This window comes from Macrotis lagotis, chromosome 5, assembly GCF_037893015.1.
Source record: "Macrotis lagotis isolate mMagLag1 chromosome 5, bilby.v1.9.chrom.fasta, whole genome shotgun sequence".
Classification (NCBI taxonomy): Eukaryota; Metazoa; Chordata; class Mammalia; order Peramelemorphia; family Peramelidae; genus Macrotis; species Macrotis lagotis.
Window position 1 is genome coordinate 20,115,225 of NC_133662.1, and position 26,778 is coordinate 20,142,002.

Below are 26,778 nucleotides of genomic sequence, written 5' to 3' on the forward strand. Positions count from 1 at the left end.
AATTCCCCACCACCACCACCACCACACATACACACACAATATTTCTCTTAGGAACTGAAAATTGAATATTAATTAGGACTTGAGTAAAAGGACATTACTTAGTAGATAGGATTAGAGGTGACATTCACTATATAAAAAAAAATTTTACTCTACTGACCAAGAAAAAGACTGAGAAATATAATAAACCTTATAAGGACACTGTATTCATAGGTTTTAAATGTCATTTTAACCCCTCAGTTGGACTTATCTGAAATTTTAAAATTTTTGTTCATTTGAGAGATTCAAACATTTGTTTTTCCTACTCAATTGCAATATGGTGAAGTCTTTTATTTACCTCTTAGAAAAGTCTTAGCACATAAAATAGTTTTTTTTGTCTTATTAACTGCTTATGTTCACTTTTTTTTTTTTACCTATACCATGTCTATTGTAGTCACCAAAAGATTTGGAATATAATATAGTACTTTAACCTTAATCAGCATTTTGTAATTAAATTTTATTCTTTTTAATTATCAGCTATTTATTTTTCCCTCTTTCCTATCTTCCTCCAGAAAACAAAACAATAAAACTTCATAACAAATAAGCATAATTGAGCAGCACAAATTTCCATACTGGACATATCTGGAAACATATCTTATTCTCCAAATTAGTCTCATCACCTCTGAGTCAGGAAATGGCATGATTTTTTACTTAATTGATCTTCTTGAATCATGATTGATCAGATTTTTGAAATCTTTCACAATTGTTTTTACAATATTGATGTCAGAGTATAAATCGTTTTTCTGATACAGCTTACTTCGCTGCATCAAATAATATAACTTTTGCTAAGTTTCTCTCAAATTGTCTTTTTATTTCTTGTAACCCAATAGTATTCCATTACATACATATATATCATAATTTGTTCAACTATTCTCCAACTGATAAAACAACTTTGGGGGCAGCTAGGTGGCATAGTGGATAAGGCACTGGCCTTGGAGTCAGGAGTACCTGGGTTCAAATCCGGTCTCAGACACTTAATAATTGCCTAGCTGTGTGGCCTTGGGCAAGCCACTTAGCCCCATTTGCCTTGCAAAAATCTTAAAAAAAAAAAACAAAAAAAACTTCAATTTTCTGTTCATTGCCACCACATAAAGGAGCTTTTATAAATATTTTTGCACGTAATACCTTTTCCTCTTAGTTTTATCTTTTGGGAGTATAAGATCAGTTCTTCTGTTGCTGGTTAAGATATGAACAGTTTTAGAAACTTTTTAGGCATAATTCCAAATTGCTTTCTAAAACGATTGGACTAATTTCACAGTACTATTAACAATACCTATTTTTTTACAGTCTCTTCAGTAGTCATCATTTTCTCTTTTTTGTCAACTTTTCCAACTATTGTGACATGAAACCTCAAAATTGGTTTAATTTTCAGTTTTCTAATTATTAGTGATTTGAAATTTTTTTTTCCACATGGCTACAGATAGTTTGGATTTCTTCTTGAAAACAGCCTGTTCATGTCCTTTGATCATTTTCTTCAGGGAAAAGACTTTTATTCTTATAATCTTGAAGTATATCTTGCAAATAACATCTCTATGTGAGAAATTTATTCCCATGATTTTTTCCCTAGTTTGTTATTTTCCTTCTAATTATTAGTTGCATTAGATTTGTGTAAAACTCTTTAGTTTTATTATTTTCCTCCATCCTATTGCTTATATTTTTTCCTCTCTTTGCTTCCTGCTCCCTCTTTACATAGAAGATGGGGGGTGAAATAAGAGTGTAATAGCATCAATGCTCTATGCTTGAAGCAAATAACTTGTACTCCTTTATTTATTTCTCTTCTTTCCCCCTCATCCAGTCCCATTCATGCATTCTCAATCTTTCCTTTAAATCAGTCTTCAGTATCTCCATTTTGAATTTAAAAATCATCACAATTTAACGAAAATAACTACCAGGTCTTCTATCTTAGTTTGATTCCCTCTATGATACAAATGATATGTGGTTCTTGGGGTATGTTTTTATTAACAGAGTCCCTTCTCATTAGAATGTAAATACTTCATCCTTATAAAGTCTCACTTTATTATAAAGTCTCACCAATTTCTCACTTGTATTTCATTTTATGTTTCTTTTTTGCTTCTGTGTTTGAATTTTTAAAGTTACAACTCAGTTCTTTTTATCAGTAATGCTTGGAAGTTTTCTGTTTTGATAAATGTTCATTTTCCACCTGTAACTTTAGATTCAGTTGTGCTAAGTTTTATTGCCCAAACTTTCTTCTTCTTTATGGTTGTAGAAGCAAAATCTTGTGTGAGCTTAACTATAGTTTTTCAATACTTAAACTCTTTCTTTTTGGCTATTTACTACAGTATTTTTCCTTTGACATTAAAGCCACGAATTTGTATCTAAATTTCTTGGAACTGGTTCTAAATGACTTGGACCATTTTTTCCCCCATGATTTCTTGAAATATGAACCAAGATTTGGGGTTTTTGTGTTTGTTTTGATCATGGCTTTCAAAAGGTAGTCTTGACCTATTTTTTAGATCAGTTGTTTTTAGATGTCTTATTTAATTTTTTTGGCTATATTAATATTTCTTGTTGTTTCATGGACTTTTATTTGGTCCATTTTAATTTTTAAGAAACCCATTACTTGGCCCGAGCACTCTCCTCCTCCCTTCCCTCCTGCTGGGCCACCCGGGTCTGGCACCGTCCCACCGTCTGGCCACCCTGATTCTTGCCCTCTTTCCCTCCTTCCCTCAGAGGATGTCGGGCCCGCAGATCAACTTCCGCCCGCTCAAGGAGCTGAGCTGCTCGGCTTCATCAAAGTTCTCCAGTGGGTAGCTTCCATTTTTTCTTTTGCCACACGTGGAGGTTTTAAGGGCAAAATGAGTTTTCTAGTTTCCTGCCATGGTCTTGCTAAAAATGAGACAGTTGAAGCTTGCTTTGTGTATCCATTCAGGCTGAATCAGATTTCACTTTCTACACAAGATAATAAACAGCTGTGTAATGAAACTTGGAGCAGCTTTTATCTTATAGGAGATTTCTCTTCTGCCCAGTTCTATGTCTTGCTGTCTTGTTCTTTTTATACTGCATTGCTGCACTTATACTTTATATTGGTTATATGAACTTTTATCGGGATAGTCAAAAAATTCCCTTTATTGACTTTATTACTATTATTGCTGCTTTCTTATGGTTGGTGGCCACTTCAGCCTGGGCTAAAGTTCTGACAGATATTAAGATGACCACAGGTGAAAATCTTATTGGTCAGATTCAAACTTGCAGTAATAAGGTGATACACTGCTACTTTGACTCTGTAACTAGTATGGGATCTCTGAATGTATCTGTGATATTTGGTTTTCTGAACTTAATACTTTGGGGAGGAAATGCTTGGTTTGTATATAAGGAGACCAGCTTGCACCATCAGTCAAATATTTCTACCCATGGCGGAGGAACAGTTGCACCTCCTACAGGAATGTAATTAAAGAAGAGAACTACATTGTGTGAAATAAGAATCTGTTCTACAATATATTGCCAGCAGGTTTAGAGACATTGCAGTTTGTTTCTAATAAAAGTAATGGCGTTTGCAATAAATTGATGGATTAAAAATTCCGCTAGTTTTTACATGAAATATGTGCCTTAGATACAAATTCTGGATGTAAATGTTTCAATTTGTAGACTCAAAAGATCTAAGAGGTGCAGCTAGGTGGCGTAGTGGATAGAGCACTGGCCCTGGAGTTAAGAGTACCTGAGTTCAAATCCAGCCTCAGACACTTAATAATTACTGAGCTGTGTGGCCTTGGGCAAGCCACTTAACCCCATTGCCTTGCAAAAAAAAATGAATGTGTAGTTTCTTCACTAAGTTTTTTGCATAGCAATAGTGTTTTATCCCTTAGGCCTTAACACATGTATCTTTATTCAGGAAGGGGATGTATTATCCTATTTTTTAAAAAAAGAAGAAACTTTTGAATTATACACTACTGTAAGTTTGTACAGTTCATTTTCCTTAAGATCTATCTTTATTTAAAAAAAGGCTTATTGCTTTATAAATATAGCATAGTAGAAAAAGTGTTTAGTTCAGAACTTAAATCTAAATACTGTCCTTCTTAAATAAAAATTCCTGAATGCAGATATGGATTTTAAAATAAGTAACCTTCAATACTTAATAGTTGTACAAAAAATTGTTTTGAGGTTAGGGATTGGAAATTTAAAGTGTGCATAAATGTTCTTTGATACAGTTAATACAGAAATTCTGCAATTTGAGGTGTTTATATAATGCTGGTTGGTTTCATAGATTCAAGTATACTCTAAATATGGTTCACCTAGATCTAACTTTGAAAACTGCAGGCATATTATTAATATCTATCTTCTGTTGTCACTCATGCTACTTGGTTTCAATGTGGGATAATCCTACAAGTATAGAAAAAAATTGAAAAAAAGGAAATTTTGTTTTTTACTTTTGAAATGCATTTAAATATTTAGAGTCAATGACGTTGTTATTGGAAGTTCAGCACTGATATTATGAAAATAAGAAATGAGATACAAATTTCATTTTTCTTAATGTTCTCATTCTTACTACATAAATGAATGATTTTTTAAAATTATGTATGTGTGGTAAACAAAGGAATACAAGTGGATTAGCTACATAATGGGTGCCTGTTTCTTTGTACATATATTTGGTTATATCGAGTATTTACAAGTCATCACATTATTTGCTTATCTTTATAGTTGCATTGTACAGAAATGGAGATTTTTTTCATCCAAAATGATTGTTACTTTGTGAACCACAGCTCACTGGTAGCACATTTTTGTTGCCTTTATTCATGACAAGAATTGTCCATGTGAGAAATGTATATCTTTTATGCAGCTAACTTAATAAAAAAAAAAAAGTTGAAAAGGAGAAAAAAAAGAAGCCCATTACTTGAGAAGGGTTTTTCTAACTCCAGTGTTAAACTATTAATTATCTATCCACCTATCTATCCTTTTATTTCTTTGCCAATTCTTTACTCTTTTGCTGTAATTTCATTTATAATATACAAATTTAAATTTAAAGATAAACCTCTTACATACTTTTTTCCTAGGAATTTTCATAGATCTTGTGGCTTGTTTGGTTTTTCTTAGAGGGGTGTGTGTGTGTGTGTGTGTGTGCAATTAGTCTCTTAGGTTTATGTCTTCAGTATTTCTGGCATCATAATAGCTCTTAATCTTTTTTGATTTCCTATTCTTACATTGATCTGTATTGGTGGTCTAGCTGCAAAATCTAGGGACTGAGTCTACAAAATCTGCCCTCTCTGGGGACAGATTTCTTCCTTTCTTTGGCAATTGACCTATGTAGGGGACAGAGCAAGTGATCTTCTCTGGATGACCAATAATAACCTATTTAGGAGATTTGGACACTTAAATTCATTTTCTTACCCTTTCTAGTTTGAGTGCTGCTATCTTATATCCTATGATTGAGTCTAAGATCAGCTCTGGGCATCCTCGTATTGGGTGTGAGCTCCCAGACATTGAGATTCCACTCTTGATTCCACTGAGAGATCACATGCTGCTGCTAAGTTGAGGATCAGCTGTGGATATCCCCATGCTTCTGGTCTGGTCTCAAGACTGGATCTGATTAGCTTAGGACATTCCTGCACTCATTAATTAGTATTTACAAAAATGCACTATGCTTCATTGCTTTTTGCTTTTGTATGATCTTTGGCATTTATGTTTTTTGGAGACTTCTGATTGGTTCTTGGGAGTTTGTATTTTCCCTCCTAGTTTCGATAACCCTGATGATTCTAGTAAGATGCTAAAGAAGACAAGGTAGAATACTTAGATTCTATATCAAATAATTCATTTTGTTCTATTCTTTCACTGTATATCTTTTGACTTATGTCACTGTCAGGCAAATATAAGCCTTTGGTCACAAAGATAGTACAAACCACTGGCAGAACAAAGAATCTTCCTTATCATCAGTGGGTCACAAGCATTTTGTTTAAAGAATACATTATTTTTGTTCCAGATGAAACATTTTTTTCTGTTGTCAGCTCTGTTATTCAGATGTCTATTATGTAGTCTAGAATTATCACTTTTGTTGTCTACCATTTTATACTCTTTAATGTTAACAAAGCATGAATTAGAAGAGAAATTAAGAAAAGTGGTATTCATTTTTCTTGAATTTTTGACATTTTAATTGTTTTTTTTTCCTGTGTGTCTAATATGAAGTTTGAGAGAGAAAAATAGAAACTAGCTCCTAGTGCTGTGGTACTGTGAAAGCACTCTTTGCTTCAAGTAGACAGTCATCTGTCAAATTGGTTGTCCTACAGTACAAATCTAATTTTATTTCCATCCCCCCAAACCCCAATTGAATTATTTTTATTGGTTTCCCTATTGTTCCTAGAATCAAATATAAAATTCTGTATTTGACCTTTTTATAAACTTTAATTTTTCCTAATTATATTTAAAAACTATTTTTAGCATTCATTTCTAAAAATTTTGAATTCCAAAATCTCTCCCTCCTTTTTTCCTCTCCCCTTCCTGAAACAGTAAGCAATTTGATATATAGGTTATAGGTGTGCAATCATGCAAAACTTATTTCCATATTAGTCATGTTGTGAAAGAGGATATAAACCTAAAAAAAAAGAAAGTGAAAAATAGTATGCTTTCATTGATATTCAGACTCTATCAGCTCTTTCAGTGGATGTGAATATCATTTTCCATCTTAATCCTTTAGAATTGTCTTAGATACCTAACTGTGTGACCTTGGGCAAGTCACTTAACCCCATTGCCTTGCAAAAACTAAAAAAAAAAGAATTGTCTTAGATGATTGTATTGCTGAAAATGATGAAGTTATTCATGGTTGATCATCATAGAATATTACTATTACTATGTATAGTATTCTAGTTTTGCTTAACACACTTAGCATCAGTTTGTGTCTTTCCAGGTTTATCTGACATCATCCTTGTCATTTCATATTGCACGATAATATTCTATTACAATTATATACCACAACTTGTTGAGCCATTCTCCTATTGATGAGTATCCCCTCAATTTCCAGTTCTTTGCCACCACAATAAAAGATACCATTAAATACTTTTGTACAAATAGGTTGTTTTCTCTTTTTAAAAATCTCTGAGGGGCAGCTAGGTAGCGCAGTGAAAAGACCATTGGCCCTGGAGTCAGGAGGACCTGAGTTAAAATCTGGCATCAGACACTTAATGATTACCTAGCTGTGTGGCCTTGGGCAAGTCACTTAACCATTGCCTTGCAAAGAAATCTAAAAACAAAATCAGGGATACAGACTTAGTAGTGGTATTGCTGCTTCAAAGGGCATGCACCTTTTATAGCCCTTCAGGCATAGTTCCAAATTGCTCTCCAGAATGATTGTATCTGTTTTGTAATTGGGTTTTAAGGCTGCCCCATTACTTGGCCCCTTCCTACCTGTGTACACACACACACACACACACACACACACACTTCTAACTCTCTCTTCATCTTTTCTGGTGTGTATGTTACAGCCCCCTTTCTGCCCCTCCTTGGTTTTCACAACACTTTGCTCAATTCCTGGCCTATAGTACGAATTTAATAAATGCTTATTGACTTAACTTCATTTAATTCAATTCAGTTAAAATTTTGAATTAGCTAAAAATTTCATTTATCTTTGCTGTTACCATCATCTTTTTATTTTTTTTTTTTTGGTTAGGTGGTTTTTTTTTTTTGCAAGGCAAATGGGATTAGGTGGCTTGCCCAAGGCCACACAGCTAGGTAATCATTAAGTGTCTGATGCCAGATTTGAACCCAGGTACTCCTGACTCTAAGGCTGGTGCTTTATCCACTATGCCACCTAGCCACCCCTATTTTTTTTTTAGGTACACATAATTAAGAATTAGTTTGGGTTTATAAGATATATAGCAAAACCCCAAAAGATTACATACAATTCATTATATTCTTCAAACTCTGAATTAGTTATGCTCGAAAAGGTAACCATATGAAATATTGATTAGGAAGTAGCATAAAGAAGGTCAGTGTTCTAATGTTATATTTCTTCCTGTGGTTTAATAAGTTGGCCCATGGTCAAGTTCCTTCTATACCTTGCACTTATTTCTTTCTTGCATGCTCATAAGATACTTATTCTCCATGCCTTTTGCTATACAACAGTTGTTAGACTGAACTATAAGCAGTCATTTTTTTAAAATTTGGAATTCCAACTTCTCTCTCTCCAATCTTCCTGAGATAGTAAGTAATTATACATGGTCAGTCATGCAAACCATTTCCATCTTAGTCATCTTGTGAAAAAAAGGCACAGACTAACAAAAAAAAAGTATGAAAAAATTAAGTGGAAATAGTATGCTTTGATCTTCATTCAGAATTCCATCAGTTCTTTCTTTAGAGTCGAATTGAATTTTTATCAGTACTCTTTTGGAAATTGTCTTGGATCATTGTATGCCTGATCATATTCTTTGACCGTTAATAATTGGTGAATGACTCCATTCTCTCTATATATGTGAGAAAAATATGAGTGTGAGACCTTTATCAGATACTAAGCAAGCTATTTTTATTTTCTTATTTTAGGTCATTGTTTTTTTTTCCTGTTAAAGTTTTCAACATTCATTTTTGTTAAAATTTTCTCCATCCCTCCCTTCTTACCCCCTTTCCAAAATGGCAAGCAATCTGATATAGGTTATACATGCACAATCATGTTAAACATATTTCCATATTAGTCTTGGCTGTGAAAGAAGAATCGGAACAAAAAGGAAAAATCATGAGAAAGACAATAAAATTTAAAAAGTGAAAATAGTATACTTTGATCTGCATTCAGACTCCACAGTTCTTTCTCTGGAAGTGGATGGCATTTTCCATCACAAGTCTTTTAGAATTTTCTTTGATTACTGTATTACTGAGAGGAGCTAAGTCTATAATAGTTGATCATCACTCGTTGTTTCTGGGTATAATGTTCTCCTAGTTTTGTTCATTTCATTCAGCATCAGCTCATGTAAGTCTTTTCAGACTTTTGTGAAATAAGCCTGCTCAGATGATCTGATCTTGATTCATTATTTTTAGATTTTCTATTATTCATATTGGTCATATTTTTCCCATTTCCTTATCAACTTTCACGTTATTATTCAGCTCTAGTTTATTCTAGTTTATTATACTAATTTCTTTTATTATCTTTTCCCCTAGTTACATGTACACTAATTTCTTTTATTGCCTCTCTTGATTTTTGTTTCCAGTGCCAATTTTTCCTTGAATTCTTTAAATATGTTAATTATCCACTTGAAGATATCTCAAGGGCTAATACTTTTTGTAATTTATTTTTCCATGTGCATTATTCTTCATATTTTGGCCTTTGCTTTAGTGAACCATTTTTTTCAAAATTTGTATTTATATTCTTCTATTCTATTATTATATAATTCTTCTAGTCTTTATTTGGTTAAGAATTCTCTTCCTATCCTTTCCTATTGTAGATATGACTCAGTCTCTTCTTAACTGCTCCCAGTTCTTGCTTATTTAATTTATCTCACCAATCTCTACTTATCCATATTTAACTGTTATCAAGCTGCAAGCAGTTTTGATGATTATTGGTTTATAATGTTGTTATATAATGATCTTTTAGGTTGATTAACTGGAATTGTTGTGTTATATTTACATATATGCATATATGTATATACATATGTAAATATATATATATTTGGTGTAAAACTGATGGCAAAGTGACCAGTTAAGTTTATTGTAGTAGTCATATGAAAAGATGTGACAGTGAGAATGTAAAGCTGACCAAAAATATAGGTTAGAGATGAGGTTTTATTCTCTAGAATTTACTGTAAACCTATAGTTGGAGACCATTATGGTAATGACCACAGTGTGAGAATGTAAAGAAAGGGCTATATAGTTTCAATCCACTGTGACATCCCTTTCAGGATCCTCTTGTACATTTAACAGAAGATATGATCGCGAGAACGTACAACATTTTTACAATCATGTTTCGCTATGCAGTAGATATATTAACATGGGAGAAAGAAAATGAACTACCACCAGATTTAGACATGGTGTAAGTATATAATTTGTTTATACTTTGTGTTTTAGTGTTTGTGGGAGTCTTAATGCATCTTTTCTATAGAGATCATTAGTGGACTTATAATACCTAGAAATTTTTCTTAGAAGCTCTTTCAAGGGGCTTCTAAGCTCAGGAAGAAATGAAAATAAAATAGACGTTAACTATCAGTCTGTTATTGAATCAAATTATATACAGTCAGATTAACTCATAGGTTTAGATTTTCAGGTTTGTATTTTAAGAGAAACTAGGAATGATGGGAAAAGTTTAACCCATTTTGAGTCATTGTTGTATTTGATTCCTTTTAGTTTTTTCTCTTGAAAAATACCGTGGATAAAACATTTGTCTTTATTTTTACAGGACTTAAGATGAGGTTTTAGAAGATCTAAACCATTTGCATTGCAAGTGATTGAATCTAAACCATGAATTTATATCCCAGAGAATCAAGTATTCACATGATAGAGAGGAAATAATGATTTTAGTCTTATTTAGTTTTTTCAGCAACTGGAACAGGATAAAATGTAGACAACTAGAAGGGATTTTGCAATGAGCAATATAACCAATACATTTTTGAACTTACTACATTTTTATTCTGCATGGCTAAATAGAAAAACTAAATTATCATTTTAGTTTCATCTTGACTTTTTTTAGAACTAATAAAAATCTAGACTTAATGATTCCACTTAGTGTGTAACTAAAATAAATATTTTTTAGATTTGAGAAACCAGTAACTACATGATTTCTTAATCCCACAGAGGGAAAAGTGACACTTACTATTGCATGCTGTTTAATGATGAAGTTCATACATATGAACAAGTAATTTATACTCTTCAGAAAGCTGTTAACTGCACTCAGAAAGAAGCCATTGGCTTTGCAACCACAGTAGATCGAGATGTAAGTAATTTCATTATTATTAATAATGTAAAACAGAGGATCTTCTAAAGATAATTCTAACATTTAATTTTCTATAATTTTTCTCAGAAAGAATTACAGTGCATCTGAGCTATTTTTCTTTTTTTCTAAATGGAATTCTGCACAAATTATTAAATAATTTCAAAATGCTCCCTGATACTAAAATTATTGGAAGATAGAAGATATAATATTGCTATTATCCCAACAGGGAGTAAAAGTTCTCATTTGCTGAATCAGAAAATTAAGTCAGAAAGATTTAATCTTTATTGTACTTTAAGATGTAATTATTGAGTTGAACTTTAAAAAGTTTAAAAGATTTGACATGCACATCTTTGAATTTGTTTTCTATCTAATAAGTTCAGAGCCACTACTTGTGTGAAATATTATCCTAAAAAAATTTAACATTTTTTTCTTGTTCGAATTTATGCTACAATAATTAATTTTTTTTTTTTATTTTAAGGGACGTAGGTCTGTTCGATATGGAGATTTCCAGTACTGTGAACAAGCAAAATCAGTGATTGTGGTAAGAAATATCAGCACCATTCTATTCTATGTTAGTAGTGGATAGCAATTCCAGAGTTTATTGGGTTTTTTAAATGGGCTTAATTCAGCTTCTCATTTTAAGGTTTACTATACCCCAAAATTTTAAGTATTTCTAATTATTGAATTTATCTGTTATAGCTATCTCTCTTCTCTGTCCCCTACCCCAGTTATTTCACAGTGATAATCGAGATTTAGGGGTTGTACAAATTTTAGATGAGGCTTATTTTTCTTCCTCCTCCTCCTCTTCTTTAATATTTTATAGCAGGGGGCGGCTAGGTGGCACAGTGGATAAAGCACCAGCCCTGGAGTCAGGAGTACCTGAGTTCAAATCTGATCTCAGACACTTAATAATTACCTAGCTATGTGTCCTTGGGCAAGCCACTTAACCCCATTTGCCTTGCAAAAAAAAAAAAAAACCTAAAAAAATATTATCTTATGGCAGGATAATGGTCTTCTGTCAGAATGATCATTGCTCCTCTGGAAAAGTTTCTAGAGCACCCATGGGTAGGGAATTCAGTTGATATACTAGCAGCCAGACTTTTCAGTTCAAGAGGACTCTGTCTTTCTTGCTTCTAAAATCTTATGTATGGTGGAAGGACATTTGCTATTTATTCTAATAGCACACTTGATACTAGAATAACAATATTGTTATTCAAATAGGCGTAATATCCCTTACAATTAGTGACTCTCTTTCCTCATTATAAAATTTGATGAGATTGAACCTCATGACAGCTTGAAGTTTCTTAGAAATTCTCTATTCATTGTTTTATCTATCATTAAAATTTCTTGTTACATTTTAAAATATAAATTTATTCATTTATTTTTCTAATTACATGCATAGTTAATTTTCAACATTCACTATTTTGTAAGAATTTGACTTCCATGTTTTTCTCCCTCCCCCCTCCACTTGACAGTGAATAATATGATATAGGTTATGCAGGTAAAATTTTATTAAGCATATTTCCATATTAATCATTGTAGAAGACTTCTTATTACATTTTATGTAATTATATTCTAAGTTTAACATTACACCCCCATCTGCAATATGAAGAGGCACCAGTTTTGATGATCAAATATTCAGATATTTGAGTGTGTATAGTAATGAGTACAAAATAGTACATTTTTGTACTTTTACCAAAATACCTTTATTCTCAGTGATATATGGCATCTTTACAAAAATTGACCACATATTAGGGTATAAACTTCATAGTCAATTACAGAAAAGCAGAAGTATTAAAGGCATCCTTTTCAGATTATGATGCTGTAAAAATCACATTTAATAAAAGACCATGGAAACAAAGATTAGAAGTTTTTGGTGAATAAATAACCTAATCTTAAAAAATGAGTGGATCATAGAACAAGTCAAGGAAATAATTTTATTAGAGAATGAGACAACATATCAAAATTTATGGGATGCAGCAAAAGCATTAATTAGAGGAAAATTTATATCTAGAGGCTTACATCAATACAATAAAGAAGAGATCAATGAATTTAATATGTAATTTAAAAGAATTTGAAAAAGAACAAATTAACACCTCCCCCTATTTAAATTTACAATGAGGAATCACTAATTGTAAGGAATATTTGATTTTACTATCAAATATACAGTTAGAATAAACAAATTACTACCTTTCCCCATTGAAAAATTCTAAATATTAAAAGTCAGTTTAATGTAACTGAATGTAAGAAAACCATTTCTCCTCCCAGAGAAGCGACAGACACTTTGAGGAGAGAAATGAAAATCAAAAGGCTCAGAGAGGTTGCTTGGGAGAAAGAGACAGATAGAGAGAGATATATAAGGAAAGAGAGAGAGAGAAAGACATATGGGGAGACCTGACTGGGCCAAGAAGGTTGTCCCCCTAGAGGGGAGTTTAGACCAGGTTTTTATAGTCTTGTCCATTATCTGGGATATCCCTCCCCTCCTTATGTTACTGAAACGAGGTAGAAGGTTGAAAGTTAGGGTTGGGAATGAGGAGACAGGGTACATATTTTACATTTAACAATGGAACACCAGGAGTTAGAATTATATACTTTAACAAAATTTAACAACATAAAAGATTACAAAATTTGTTTCTAATTACAAATTTCTTATATTAATAATTCTCTGTATCATACCTAAACCTGGAAGAAGAAAAACAGAGAAAGAATATTATTGACTAGTTTTACTAATGAATATTTTTGTAAAAATCCCAAATAAAATATTAGGTAGGAGACTAGCTATATATTACAAAAATTATACATTTGTGATCAAATGAGATTTATATCATGAATGCAGGGCTGGTTCGGTATAAGGACTATTAACATAATAGATGCAGAAAAAGCTTTTTTTTTTAGATTTTTTTTTTCAAGGCAATGGGGTTAAGTGGCTTGCCCAAGGCCACACAGCTAGGTAATTTCTTAAGTGTCTGAGACCAGATTTGAACTCAGGTACTCCTGACTCCAAGGCCAGTGCTCTATCCACTGCCCCTAGAAAAAGCTTTTAACAGAATACAACACTCCTATTAAAAATACTTGAAAACCTAGGTATACATGAATTTTTTTCTTAAAATGATAAGCATCCAGATAAAAGCATCAATAAGCATTACCTATAATGAGGGTAAGGTAGAAAAGCTTCCCAGTAAGATCAGGAGGAAACTAAACTAGGATGTTCATTATCAGCAGTGTTATTCAATATGTATTATAAGTTCTAGCAGTAGCAATAAGAGAAAAAAAAGAAACTGAAAGTATCTTATGGGGCAATGAGAAATTGCAGATGATATAAAAGTATACTTGGAAAGTCCTATAGATTCAACTGAAAAATTAATTGAAACAATAAATAATTATAACAAAGTAGCAGGATGTAAAATAAATCCAAATAAGTCATCAGCATTTCTGTATATCAACAAAGCCCTGCAAGAAGAGGTAGAGATATTTCATTTAAAATAACCATAGACAATATACAATATTTTGAAGTATACTTGCCAAAACAAACCCAGGAACATATCAACATAATTATAAAATACTTTTTTAATGAATAAATTTAGATTTAAATAATTGGAAAAATAGTAATCATTCATTGATGAACTGAGCCAAATATAATAAAATGACAATGCTAGCTATGCTAATCTACTTATTAAGTGTCATCCCATTTAAACTACCAAAACATTCTTTTATTGATTTAGAAAAAATTATAACCCAATTCATTTGGAAAAGCAAAAGGTCAAAAATACTAAAGGAATTAATTGGAAAAAAATTTGAAGGAAGAAGATCTTGCAGTACCAGATCTTTTTTCCTTTTTTTAAAGATTTTATTTATTTTGAGTTTTACGATTTTCCCCCTAATCTTACTCCCTCCCCCACCCCCAACAGAAGGCAATTTGCTAGTCTTCACATTGTTTCCATGGTATATGTTGATCCAAATTGAAGGTGATGAGAGAGAAATCATATCCTTAAGGAAGAAACATAAAGTATAAGAGATAGCAAGATCAGACAATAAGATATCAGGGTTTTTTTCTAAATTAAAGTTAATAGTCTTGGTCTTTGTTCAAACTTCACAGTTCTTTCTCTAGCAGTACCAGATCTTAAACAATATTATAAAGTGGTGATTATCAGAACTATTTGGTACTGGGGGCAGCTAGGTAGTGCAGTGGATAGAGCACTGGCCCTGGAGTCAGGAGTACCTGAGTTCAAATCCGGCCTCAGACATTTAATAATTACTGTGTGGCCTTGGGCAAGCCACTTAACCCCATTGCCTTGCAAAACCTAAAAAAAAACAAAAAAAAAAAACAACAAAGAAGAACTATCTGGTACTGGCTAAGAAATAGAATAATGTAGTGGAACAGAGTGGTCAAGCACAGTAGTAAATGATTATAGTAATCTTCTGGTTTGAAAAATGTAAAGATTTAAGCTTTTGGGATAAGAACTCACTGCTTTGGGGATAAGAACTCACTATTTAATAAAAAAAATTTGTCAGAAACTTGATATAAGATCAATATCTTATGCCATTTACTAAGATAGGTCAAAATGGAAATAGATCTTTATATAAAGGGAGATGTAAATAAGTTAGAAGATCATGGAGCATTTTATCTATCAGATTTATGAGGAGAATAAGAATAAACAAGAGATAGAAACCATTGTGGCATATAAAATGAGTGATTTTGATTACATTGAATAAGTAATTTAATATTTACCCCCAAATATATGTAAAAACAATTTTAACATTCTTCCCCCCCAATTTTGAGTTTCAAATTCCATCCTTTCCTTTTCTTCCTGCCCATGCCATGCCTCTTCCCCGCCTCCACACCCCGTGCCCTTCTCACCTCCCTGCTTATCCCCCCAGTTGAGAAGTCAAGCAGTTTGACTTAGGTTATACTTGTGTTGTCATGCAAGACACATTTCTATATAAATCTTGCTATAAATGAAAACACAGACAAAAAATAAAGTAGAAAAAAGTATGCTTCAATCTGCATTCAGACTCCACCAGTTCTTTCTCTTGAGATGGAACCTCTCATCATAAGTCCTTTAGAATTGTCTTAGATCATTGTATTGCTGAGAATAGCTAAATTATTCACTGTTGATCTTCATACAGTATTGCTCTAACTGTATCATATGGGCAGCTAGATGGTGCAGTGGGTAGAACAGTGGCCTTGGAGTCTGGAGGATGGGATTTCGAATCCAGCCTCAGATATTTACTGTGTGACCTTACCCAAGTCACTTAACCCTGACTGCCTCACATCCAGGGTCATCTCCAGTCGTCCTGCTTCGTGTCTGGCTACTGGATCCAGACGTGCTTGGAGGAGAAAGTGAGACTGATGACTTAGCACAGAATCCTCTCACTCAAATCCAGTCCATGTGCTTGTCATGGCATCACCTCCCTGATATCATGGTCTTCTTTGGGAATGAAGGATAAATATTATTATTATTATTATTATTATTGTTATTGTTACTGTATACAATATTCTCCTAGTTGTGCTTTTGTCATTTCATTTATGTCTTTCTGGGATTTTCCGAGAACATCCTGCTTGTTATTTCTTATAGCGCAATAGTATTCTGTCACAATCATGTACAACAATTTTTTTATCTGTTCACCAGTAGTAAGAAACAAACACCTTTAAGACGTCAGAATTGCCATTAGTGAAGGAAAGTGGATTCTTTATTGAAACACCCTTAAGAACACGTCTCCAAAAATAGAAATCGGTGCATGTGGCATATGAAATCATGACTTTTATTCTCCTGCCTAAAAACACAAGTCCCTCCCATATCCTCAATTGACTGGGTATTGCCAAGGTCAAAGGCCTAGCCAGAGTACCCAGTTCTCTCCCCATGTGGGTTCAAGTTCCTTATTGAACCTCCCTTTCCCCACAACTTGGTAGCCAGGTCTTTGAAAGGGATAACACAGATGTGTGAATCTGACTACTGGCGCCAGTTTAATCTCTAATTCACCGTGCTTTCCTGTTTGCCAGTCAATCCCCGTTTTCTCTATAGAGGGATAATCTTTTTTTTTTTTTGCAGCAAGATGTAAATTAATTTGATTTACATCGGTAAGCCAACATTCCTCAGATTCTGTCACTTTAGCTCTTTTCTTCATCTTCCCTGTTTCTCTGTAAGATATAAACTACTTTTCTCAGTTTCCCATAAGTAATATAGAAATGAAAACTAATCACTTATCACACCAATTGATGAACATCCTCTCAATTTCCAATTCTTTGCCACCAGTAAAAGAGCTGCTATAAATACTGTTTTTTTTACATAGTCTCCTTTTCCTTTTTTTAAAAAATCTCTTTGAAATGTAGACTTAGTAGTGGTATTGCTTGGCCAAAGTGTATGCATGATTTTATAGTCTTTTTTCCATTGTTCCAGAATGGTTGAATTAGTATACAACTTCATCATCAGTGCATTATTAGTGTTTTAATTTTCCCATATCCCCTCTAACATTTGTCATGTTAACCAATCTGATGGGTATGGGGTGATAGTTCAGAATTGTTTTTATATACATTTCTTTAATCAATCATGACAGTGCATTTTTTCATAGGATTATAGTTTTGATTACTTTATCAGAAAAGTGTTTTTTCATATGCTTTGATCGTTTATCAACTGAAGTATGGCTCTTATTTCTATAAATTTTACTCCATTTTTTTTGTAAAAACAAATTTTTCACAGTGATTACTGTGTATTTTCCCTCCATCCTAATTTTCCCAGTTACCATACCCTTTCTCTCCTTTCTTTGTATCCATTCTCAAAAGACTTCTTACTTCTGGCCTCCTCCCGCCCCTCCCCCCCATCTGCTTTCCCTTCTATTAGTCCCTCTTTTTTTTGTTTGTTCCCCCTCCTATATCCTGTATGTTAAGATAGATTTCTAAACCCAGGTGAGAATTACATAAAATTAAATTTAAAAGGGCCTATAAAAATAAAACTAATGTAGCAAAGATCAGAAGGAAAAAAAGAAAATTGGGGTGGAGGAAATTTTTATAGACAGTTTCTCAGATAAAGGCCTCATTTTAAATATATAAACAACTGAGTCAAATTTATAAGAATATGATTCATTCCCCTGCTGATAAAAGGTAAAGGGTAGGAATAGGCAGTTTTTGGAAAAAGAAATAAAAGCTATATAAGCATATGAAAAAATGCTTTAAATCATCATTGATCAGAGAAATGCAATTAAAACAACCTTGAGTTATCATTTCTCACCTTTAAGATTGAGGCAATTTTTTCCAAGTGGAAAAAATGGGTCACTAATGCATGGTTGGTATTCATTTCTTTTTTTTTGGTAAGGCAATAGGGTTGTGTGACTTGCCCAAGGTCACACAGCTAAGTAATTAGTAAGCTTCTGAGGCTAGATTTGAACTCAGATCCTCCTGACTCCAGGGCCAGTGCTCTGTCCACTGAGCCACCTGGCTGCCCCTATGGTTAGTATTTGTGAACTAATCCACTATTTTGGAGAACAATCTGGAATTATGCCTAAGAAGTTTTTAAAACTCTATATATGTGCTCTGACCCAGCAATACCATTATTTGGTCTGTTTCCTCAGGTGATCAGGAAAAAAAGGAAAAGAACCCATATATTCTAAAATATTTGTAAAAGCTCTCTTTATGGTGGCAAAGAACTGGAAATTGAGAGCATGCTCATTAATTGAGGAATGGCTGAATAAGTTTTGATATATGATTGTAACAGAATACTACTGTGTTATAAGAAATGATAATCAGGTTGATTTTAGAAAACCATGGAAGGAATTGTATGAAATACTGAAAAGTGAAATGAACACAATCAAGAGAACATTGTATACAGTATTGACAAAATTGTTCAAAGAGTAACTGTGAAGGACCAAACTATTCTTTTATTCTCCTTTAGTGACCTTTCTTTTCTTTTTTTTTAATTAAAGATTTTATTTTGAGTTTTACAATTTTTCCCCTAATCTTACTTCCCTCCCCCCACCCCCCACAGAAGGCAATTTGCCAGTCTTTACGTTGTTTCCATGAGGACCAAACTATTCTTAATAATATGGATTAAAAAATCAGCTACAAAGGGCTTGTAAAAGAAGATGCTATCCACTTCCAGAGAAAGAACTGGTACATGGAAGTATGTATTGTATAGTTTCACATATTTATCTGTATCAAATGTTGGTTGGGAGAAAAGAGGGACAGCTGTGAACTCAAAATATTAAAAAAAAAAAGATAAATATTTGTAAAAAGAAAAATTTAGCTTGAGAATGATTGCCTTAAAAAAACAACAAACTAAAATTGGTGGAATGAAGGGAGCTCATCTGAGCTTTCACAAATTCCTGTTCAAATAATGTTAAAATAATGCCCCAAAACAAAGTCTGATGTCACAGAACCAACAAAAGGACTAAGTGAAACAATTTTCCCTGCCAAGACAACTTAGAGGTCATGTCTATCTCACTGGGATGAGAGTGGAACAAAGTTATAAATAAGAAAGATCAGAACAAGAGATAGAGAGCATTATAGGATGTAAATGAATTATTTTGATTTCATTAAATTGCAGAGTTTCTGCACAAACAAAACCAGTGCAGGCAAGAGTAGAAACAAAGTAGAAAATTGAGGGAGAGGAATTATAACAAGTTTCTTTGATAAAGGTATCACTTCTCAATTGATAAATTAAAAAGATATGAACAGTTTTCAAAAGAAGAAATCAAAAGTTATCTGTAGTAATAATGAAAAAAAGTGCTGAAGTCACTATTGATTAGAGAAATTCAAATGAAAACATCTCTAAGGATAGTACCTCACACTTATTAGACTGGCCAATATGATAGAAAAGGAAAATAACAGTTCTTGGAAGGGATATGGGAAAATTGGGACACAAATACATTGTTTATAGGGTTGTGAACTAATCCAAATATTCTGGAGAGCAATTTGAGACTATCCCAAAGAGAATACCCTTTGATACCCAGCAATATCATTACTAAGTATGCATCCCAAAGAGATCAAAGTTTTAAAAAGGAAAAGGACCTATCTGTACAAAAATATTTCTAGCAGCACATTTTGTGATGGCAAAGAATTGAAAGTTGAGGAGATAGTCATCAACTTGGGAATGGTTAAACAAGTTGTGGTTGGTGATTGTGATGGAATACTATTGTATTATAAGAAATGATTAGTAGGATGCTTTGAAAAGCCTGGAAAGATTTATAAATGAACTGATGCAAAGTGAAATGAATAGAAATAGGAGAATATGTATATAATAACAGTAATATTGTATGAAGATCAACTGTGAATGACTGAGGTATTCTCCTTAACAGAATAATCTAAGACAATTTTGATAGACTTATCATGAAAAATGGTATCCACCTCCAGAGAACTTGATGCAAATGGAATGCAAATTGAAGCACACTTTTTTAAACTTTTATTTTTCTTAAGTTTTTTTGTGTGTGTTCTCTTTTACATGACCAATATGGAAATATTAATTCAAATATATTTACCTGTGAAAAAGCAACTTTGACAGTGATCAGAAAATAATATGTGGAATATATATTTAGGCGCTAAATAACAAGATTGTCTTCAAAATCCATTGAATAAATCACATATTTTTGAGCTTGTAGTTGAATTAATTTTTTAAAAAATATTTTGTTTTCCAACTATATACAATAGTAGTTTCTACCTATCATTTTTTGTGAGGTTTCGAATTTTACAATTTTTCCCCCACAGAAGGCAGTCTGATAATTTTTACATTGTTTCCATGCTATACATTTATCAAAATTGAATATGTTGAGAGAAAAAACATATCCTTGAGTAAAAAATAAAACTTTAGAGATAGCAAAATTATGTGGTATATAAGACCACGTTTATTTTTAAATTGAAGGTAATAGTCTTTGTTCTTTGTTTTAACTCCACAATTCTTTCTCTGGATACAGATGATATTCTCCATTGCAGATACCCTAAAATTGTCCCTGATTATTGCACTGATGGAATGAACAAGTCCATTAAGGTTGATCATTACCCACATGTTGCTCTTAGGGTATACAGTGTTCTTCTGGTTCTGCTCATCTCGCTCAGCATCAGTTCATGCAAATCCTTCCAGACTTCTCTGAAATCTCCATCCCTTCTGGTTTCTAATAGAACAGTGTTACTTAACATACATATACCATAATTTGTTCAGCCATTCCCCAATTGATGGATATTCACTCGATTTCCAATTCTTTGCTACCACAAACAAAGCTGCTATGAATATTTTTGTATAAATTTCTTTAATAAAGTTTAGGGAAATGTCAGGCAGTAGAATGTTTAAAAGTGGAGATGTAAATTTTGTTGACTATATTATAAACAAACTCAAGTGACCTATTAGTACCTTGTCTAGAATGTAATTTGAAAAGTTGATACTATCATAGATTTGGGTGAATTATTCAGATGATCATTTGAAATTTTAACCTATTTGAGTTTGTTCACCATTAATCTTTCCTATGAACATAACAACTTATTTTTTACCATATATTGATACATTGACTGCATAAACATTTGCATAAAGGATTTTAAAATGGCACTTTGGTCAACATATAAGGAAAAGTTGTAGAAGTACTACTAAAGATTTTTTAAAAACTGTTTAGGTTTGGACCAACTTTCTATAGTAGTTTTTCTCATATATTTGTAATTTGAGCAGGTATTTGACCTTAATGGCAAATAACTCTAAAATATTAAGAGATAAGCCAAGTATAGTAATCATGTTATATCTTGACTCATACACAGTCTTGTGCTTGAATTTATGATTATACATCAATGTAATAATTTTTTCTGTCAATGAAGATCTTTTTTTTGATTTATGATTCTTTCCCTTGTTTTCCCATAATCCTTCATAAACCTACCTAACACACAAAAGAGGCCTTACTCTTACTCTTTCAATGTTAATATTTTTCTATCGTTGTTTAAAAATGTACCAGTTAAGCTGCCTCTCTGTCATCTCTTACTCTCATTACATGTATTAATATACATATAGATCATCTCTTTTTCCATTCACAAATACCCAGTTCTTATACCAGTTCTTTTATTTAACTCATTCCCAGTAATGTGCTATAATCTTGCTTTTATGTACATTATATCTTTTTTTTCCTTTTGGGCATCAAATTCAAAGGGTTTTTTTTTTGCAAATGGTTTAACTATAATGCTTTAGCATTCATATCAAGAACCTTTTAATTTATTTGCAGTTTTTATTTTCTTGCAATTGGGGCTTTTCATCTATTCAGTATCACTGAAATAATGTTGGCCTTTAAGAATTGGGCATTTACTGTCTTGAAAAGTTAAAGATCATTGCTATGTTAAATAAAATGATTATTCAAATCTCTCTTTAAGTTATCTTACTCATTCTGCTTTTTCTTTTTAAGAGAAATACCAGCCGACAGACTAAACCACTGAAAGTACAAGTTATGCATTCATCTATTGTTGCACATCAGAGTTTTGGTTTGAAGCTTTTGACTTGGCTTGGCAGTATTATTGGATATTCAGGTATATTATCTCTTAATAATGTGCTAAATGTTGTAGCAATATCTAAATCATTTGGGGAAAAAAACAGTAAGTGAAGGGATTTTTAAAAAATTCAATTTGATACCCCATCACCTCTCACTGATTTGCATGTGTATCCAGATATACTCAGGATAATTTATATTTAGTTAGGTCATAGTTAGACTTTTTATTGTTGTGTTGAGTCATGTTTAGACTTGAGTTTTTTGTTATTTTGCTACCCAAATTTTTTCCTTTATATCTTCATTATTAAAATCCTGACTGATGTATATTTTAATAATATTGCTAAAACACATCTTGTTTTGCTTTTTCTCCATCTAGTTTGAGAGTTTGTGTAAGGGCAATTTATAAATGTAATTAGAGAATTCATGGTTCTCTTTTATCCTGTGTCCATCAAAGCTCAAAAAGTTAGCATTATTCCTGTCAGGGAAGGAAAGAGCAGGTTTAAGTCCTTGATACCCCACATACTTTATTTAAGAGAAGGGCTTTTGAAATATTGCTGCAAAACTTTTATGTCAGGAGCCATGATCCCTGTTGTCCCCTTAAGGAAAAGGGGAGGTCAGAAGCTTTAGTATGTTGAAGAAACAGAAAATACTTGTCTCTCCAATGTCCCTGAAGACTGCAATGTTCCATTTTATCTACTGTTTATTTCCAAATCTTCAAGCATGATAACTGGCACATTGGGAGGTAATTTTCACTAGAAACACAAATATGAAAAAGGCTGACCATTTGGCTGAATGAATTTAATCCCTCAGAAGACACTGAGAGTTTATTCACAGTGAAGGAAACAGAAGATACTCCATGATCACCATGACTGTGTTTTCTTGTTATGTTGGAAATTCATTTCAATTCTTATGCATCAGTTTCGTTGTGTCCTTCTCTAGTATTCAAGAATGATCTTGCCAGTTTTATATTACCTCCAGCTGTTCATTATTGAAGAAAGTATGTTTAATACAAAAGTGCTTAGGGGTGGCTAGGTGGCACAGTGGATAGAGCACTGGCCTTGGAGTCAGGAGTATTTGAGTTCAAATCTGGCCTCAGACACTTAATAATTCCCTAGCTGTGTGGCCTCGGGCAAGCAACTTAACCCCATTGCCTTGCAAAAAAAAAACCAACCTAAAAAAATACAAAAGTGCTATACTGCTTCTTAATTTCTGTGTCATGTTTTGATTGTTTAATTCTTCCTTCATTTTCTATCCTAGTAGATCAATAAAACATTAAGAGCAATGTTTTGTGTTGAATTGTTAATGCCATTGTTCTTTTTTTTGTTTGATTTTTTTTTAGATTTTTTTCAAGGCAATGGGGTTAAGGGGATTCACTGCGCCACCTAGTCACCCCAGCCATTGTTCTTTTGAGGCATAAGTTTGATCCCTTTTATATAACTATGGACATTCATAGCTTGCCATATGTGCCTCTTAAAATGTTTCAAAGTATTTTTTTCCAGAGAGTTATTCAGTATAGTATAATGTTTTCATGCTTAATATTGCATGCCCAAGATTTCTAAAGATATATATTATAAATATCAACAACTGAGCACAACAGTAAATAATCATTTTATTTATTCTTTCAAAATAGATGTTTGTGAATTTTAAGTACCATGTGACTAGGAACCTGCAGCCATCCATAAGCAACATATCTTCTTGAATGAGTTAACATTATTTTCCTCTATTATATATGGTACTATGCCCATTCCAGTTTTACTGTTGTTTTGTTTTTGTTATTCATTCTTTTCAGTCAGTTCTGATTTTTTTAAGCCTCATTTGGGGTTTTCTTGACAAAGTTACTGAAATGGTTTGCCATGTCCTTCTCCAGACCATTTTACAGATAAAGAATTAAGGTAAATGGGGTTAAGTGACTCCCTCACCATCATGCAGCTAGTAAATGTCTGAGGCTGGATTTGAACTCCAGGCACAGCGCTCTATCCACTGCTCTACCTAAATGTCCCATTACAGTGTAATACTATCAGATGAAAAGAATGTTGGTGGTGAGGAATAATGATGATTGCTTTTATATAGTGCCATAAAGTTTTGAAAACATTTTTTGGAGGGGGGAAGGTTGAAACAATATTAAAACAGAGTTGTGACTTTGAGAACTTTCAAGTGTTTTTGTTAAATACAAGGAATATTTTTGCTATTGAATTTTCAGTATATTTTCACACTATCTTGTCCCTTATGGAAGTGTGAGATTCTGAAAACTTAGTGGATCTTATTTACTATTAAATTGCCAATGAATTTCATAGACTGTATTATCCCCTCATTAAAATTTTTTTCTTTGATGGGTAATAAATTAAGATGTTGATATTTTGATTTCTGTTCATTCCATTTTCCCTCAAAAGAAAAATTTCTCATGAGAGTACTTTGTGTCAGAACTTGCTAATTTATTAATTTCATTATTATTTGAAATTTTAGGGAAATGTTTATCCCTTTTTTAGAGTTTAGATCCTCCTATCTTTCCCAGGCTGGATTGGCACAGGAGTTTTGACCTCCTCCATTTTTTTTTTCTTTTTAGGTTTTTGCAAGGCAAATGGGGTTAAGTGGCTTGCCCGAGGCCACACAGCTAGGTAATTATTAAGTGTCTGAGACCGGATTTGAACCCAGTTACTCCTGACTCCGGGGCCGGTGCTCTATCCACTGTACCACCTAGCAGCCCCTCTCCATTTCTAAATAAGTCTGATTTGTCCTTCTTAGGTAGCCTGATGGCTTTTTACTCTTCAGGGTTCATATTGGACTTAGTGAAGATACCACATCAGCTTAGCATACTATAGTTCATAACTCCTGAGCTCAAGCAATCCACCAGCATTAGCCTACCTAATAATGCATTACAGGTGTGTACATCACACATGGCTTATAAAAACAAAACAAAGCAAAACACCTCTTATTTTCCTAATGATCTTAATATTGGAAGGTGATTCATAGCATTGATTATAAATTGTCCACTATATTGATTATTAGGGTGAGGCTCCTTTATTTGGGGAGGCCATAATTTGGAAACCCTTGGTTTGTTTTGTTAATTTTTTATTTTAGTGCTTATTTTTATATTCACATTGAAATAGAAAGTTTTGGTAATTTTGGTAATTTTATCACAGATCAGAAGCTTTTTAACATTTGTTATATCATGAATTACATTTTAAAAGTTTATATTCATAGATTGACAGAAATGTTTTGTTTTCTGTTGTGCTTACAGGCCTACTTTGTATTGTTTTGCTAACTGAAGTTGGACTATAAAGTAATATGGAAATATAAATAACATTTACAAATAAATATTAATTATAAAATAGGATTGTAGATCATTGATTTGGAAGTGGAAAAATCTTTAGCAGTCACTGAGTCCACCCTCTTAGCCCCCTATTTTACAGATGTGGAACCTGAAGCCCAGAGAGGTGAAGTACTTGTCCAAGGTCACAGAGATAGTAAGTGGCAGACAGGATTTGAACCTAAGCCCTTTGATTCTCCATCTGTTACTTATATTTTTAAAACATAAATATATTTTTCTAATTACATGTAATTAGAATGTTTTCAACATTGATTTTTAGTAAGATTTTGAGTTCCACATTTTCCTGCCTTTCTCTCTTCCCTCCCCCCCACAGCAAGTAATCTGATATAGATTATATATGTACATTCATACTTAACATATTTCCATATTCATTACCTAGATATTTACTAAAGTTTTAATCCTGATGTAACTGGCACTTAAGATTATTTCAAGTTTTATTTTTAACTATTAGTAGCAGTCAACTAGTTGTTAGTATTAAATTTATTCAGAGAAGGGGCAGCTAGGTGGTGCAGTGGATAGAGCACCGGCCCCGGAGTCAGGAGTACCTGAGTTCAAATCCAGCCTCAGACACTTAATAATTACCTAGCTGTGTATCCTTGAGCAAGCCACTTAACCCCATTTGCCTTTCAAAAAACCTAAAAAAAATTTTTATTCAAAGTGGGGCAGCTAGGTGGTGCAGTGGATAGAGCACCGGCCCTGGAGTCAGGAGTACCTGAGTTCAAATTTGGCCTTTGACACTTAATAATTACCTAGCTGTGTGTCCTTGGCAAGCCACTTAACCCCATTGCCTTGCAAAAAAAAAAAAAAGCAAACCTAAAAAAAATTTGTTCAAAGAAAAATTAAAATATAGGAGCATACACCTATACATATCATATATACATATATATTTTATAAATACACACTGCTGAGTGCTTTATAAAACAATATCTTTTCTACTACCCTGTTATAAAAAGCAGTGTAATTATCATTATTAAAATAATTTTGCTGCCTAAGGAATACAGAAGTGTTCAATGCTTTGTTTAGAATCATGAGAGTAGTAAATCTCAAACCTTGTATTAAAATCCCCAAATCTTTTTATTCTGTATCTTGTGTTCTTTCTCCTACTACACAGCTTTCT

The 26,778-nt window shown here is 32.8% G+C and overlaps 1 protein-coding gene and 1 pseudogene across 8 annotated transcripts in view; both read left to right on the forward strand.

The window, feature by feature from the left end:
* UBR2 (ubiquitin protein ligase E3 component n-recognin 2) overlaps nt 1-26,778 on the forward strand; it is a 157,516-nt gene that overhangs the window by 45,333 nt on the left and 85,405 nt on the right. For 7 of the 8 annotated variants that reach the window (XR_012478543.1, XM_074236965.1, XM_074236964.1 and 4 more), the window contains 4 exons: nt 9,864-9,994; nt 10,753-10,891; nt 11,370-11,432; nt 22,253-22,373. Coding sequence is in view for 7 of the 8 variants with exons in the window: in XM_074236965.1 (XP_074093066.1) it covers nt 9,864-9,994; nt 10,753-10,891; nt 11,370-11,432; nt 22,253-22,373 (454 nt within the window). In the remaining variant the exon portion in view is untranslated. Of the gene's footprint in view, nt 1-9,863; nt 9,995-10,752; nt 10,892-11,369; nt 11,433-18,914; nt 19,006-22,252; nt 22,374-26,778 lie in introns of those variants that run through there. The other variant, XM_074236969.1, reaches the window with a different exon arrangement.
* On the forward strand, nt 5-9,857 carry LOC141523636 (synaptophysin-like protein 1 pseudogene; annotated as a pseudogene).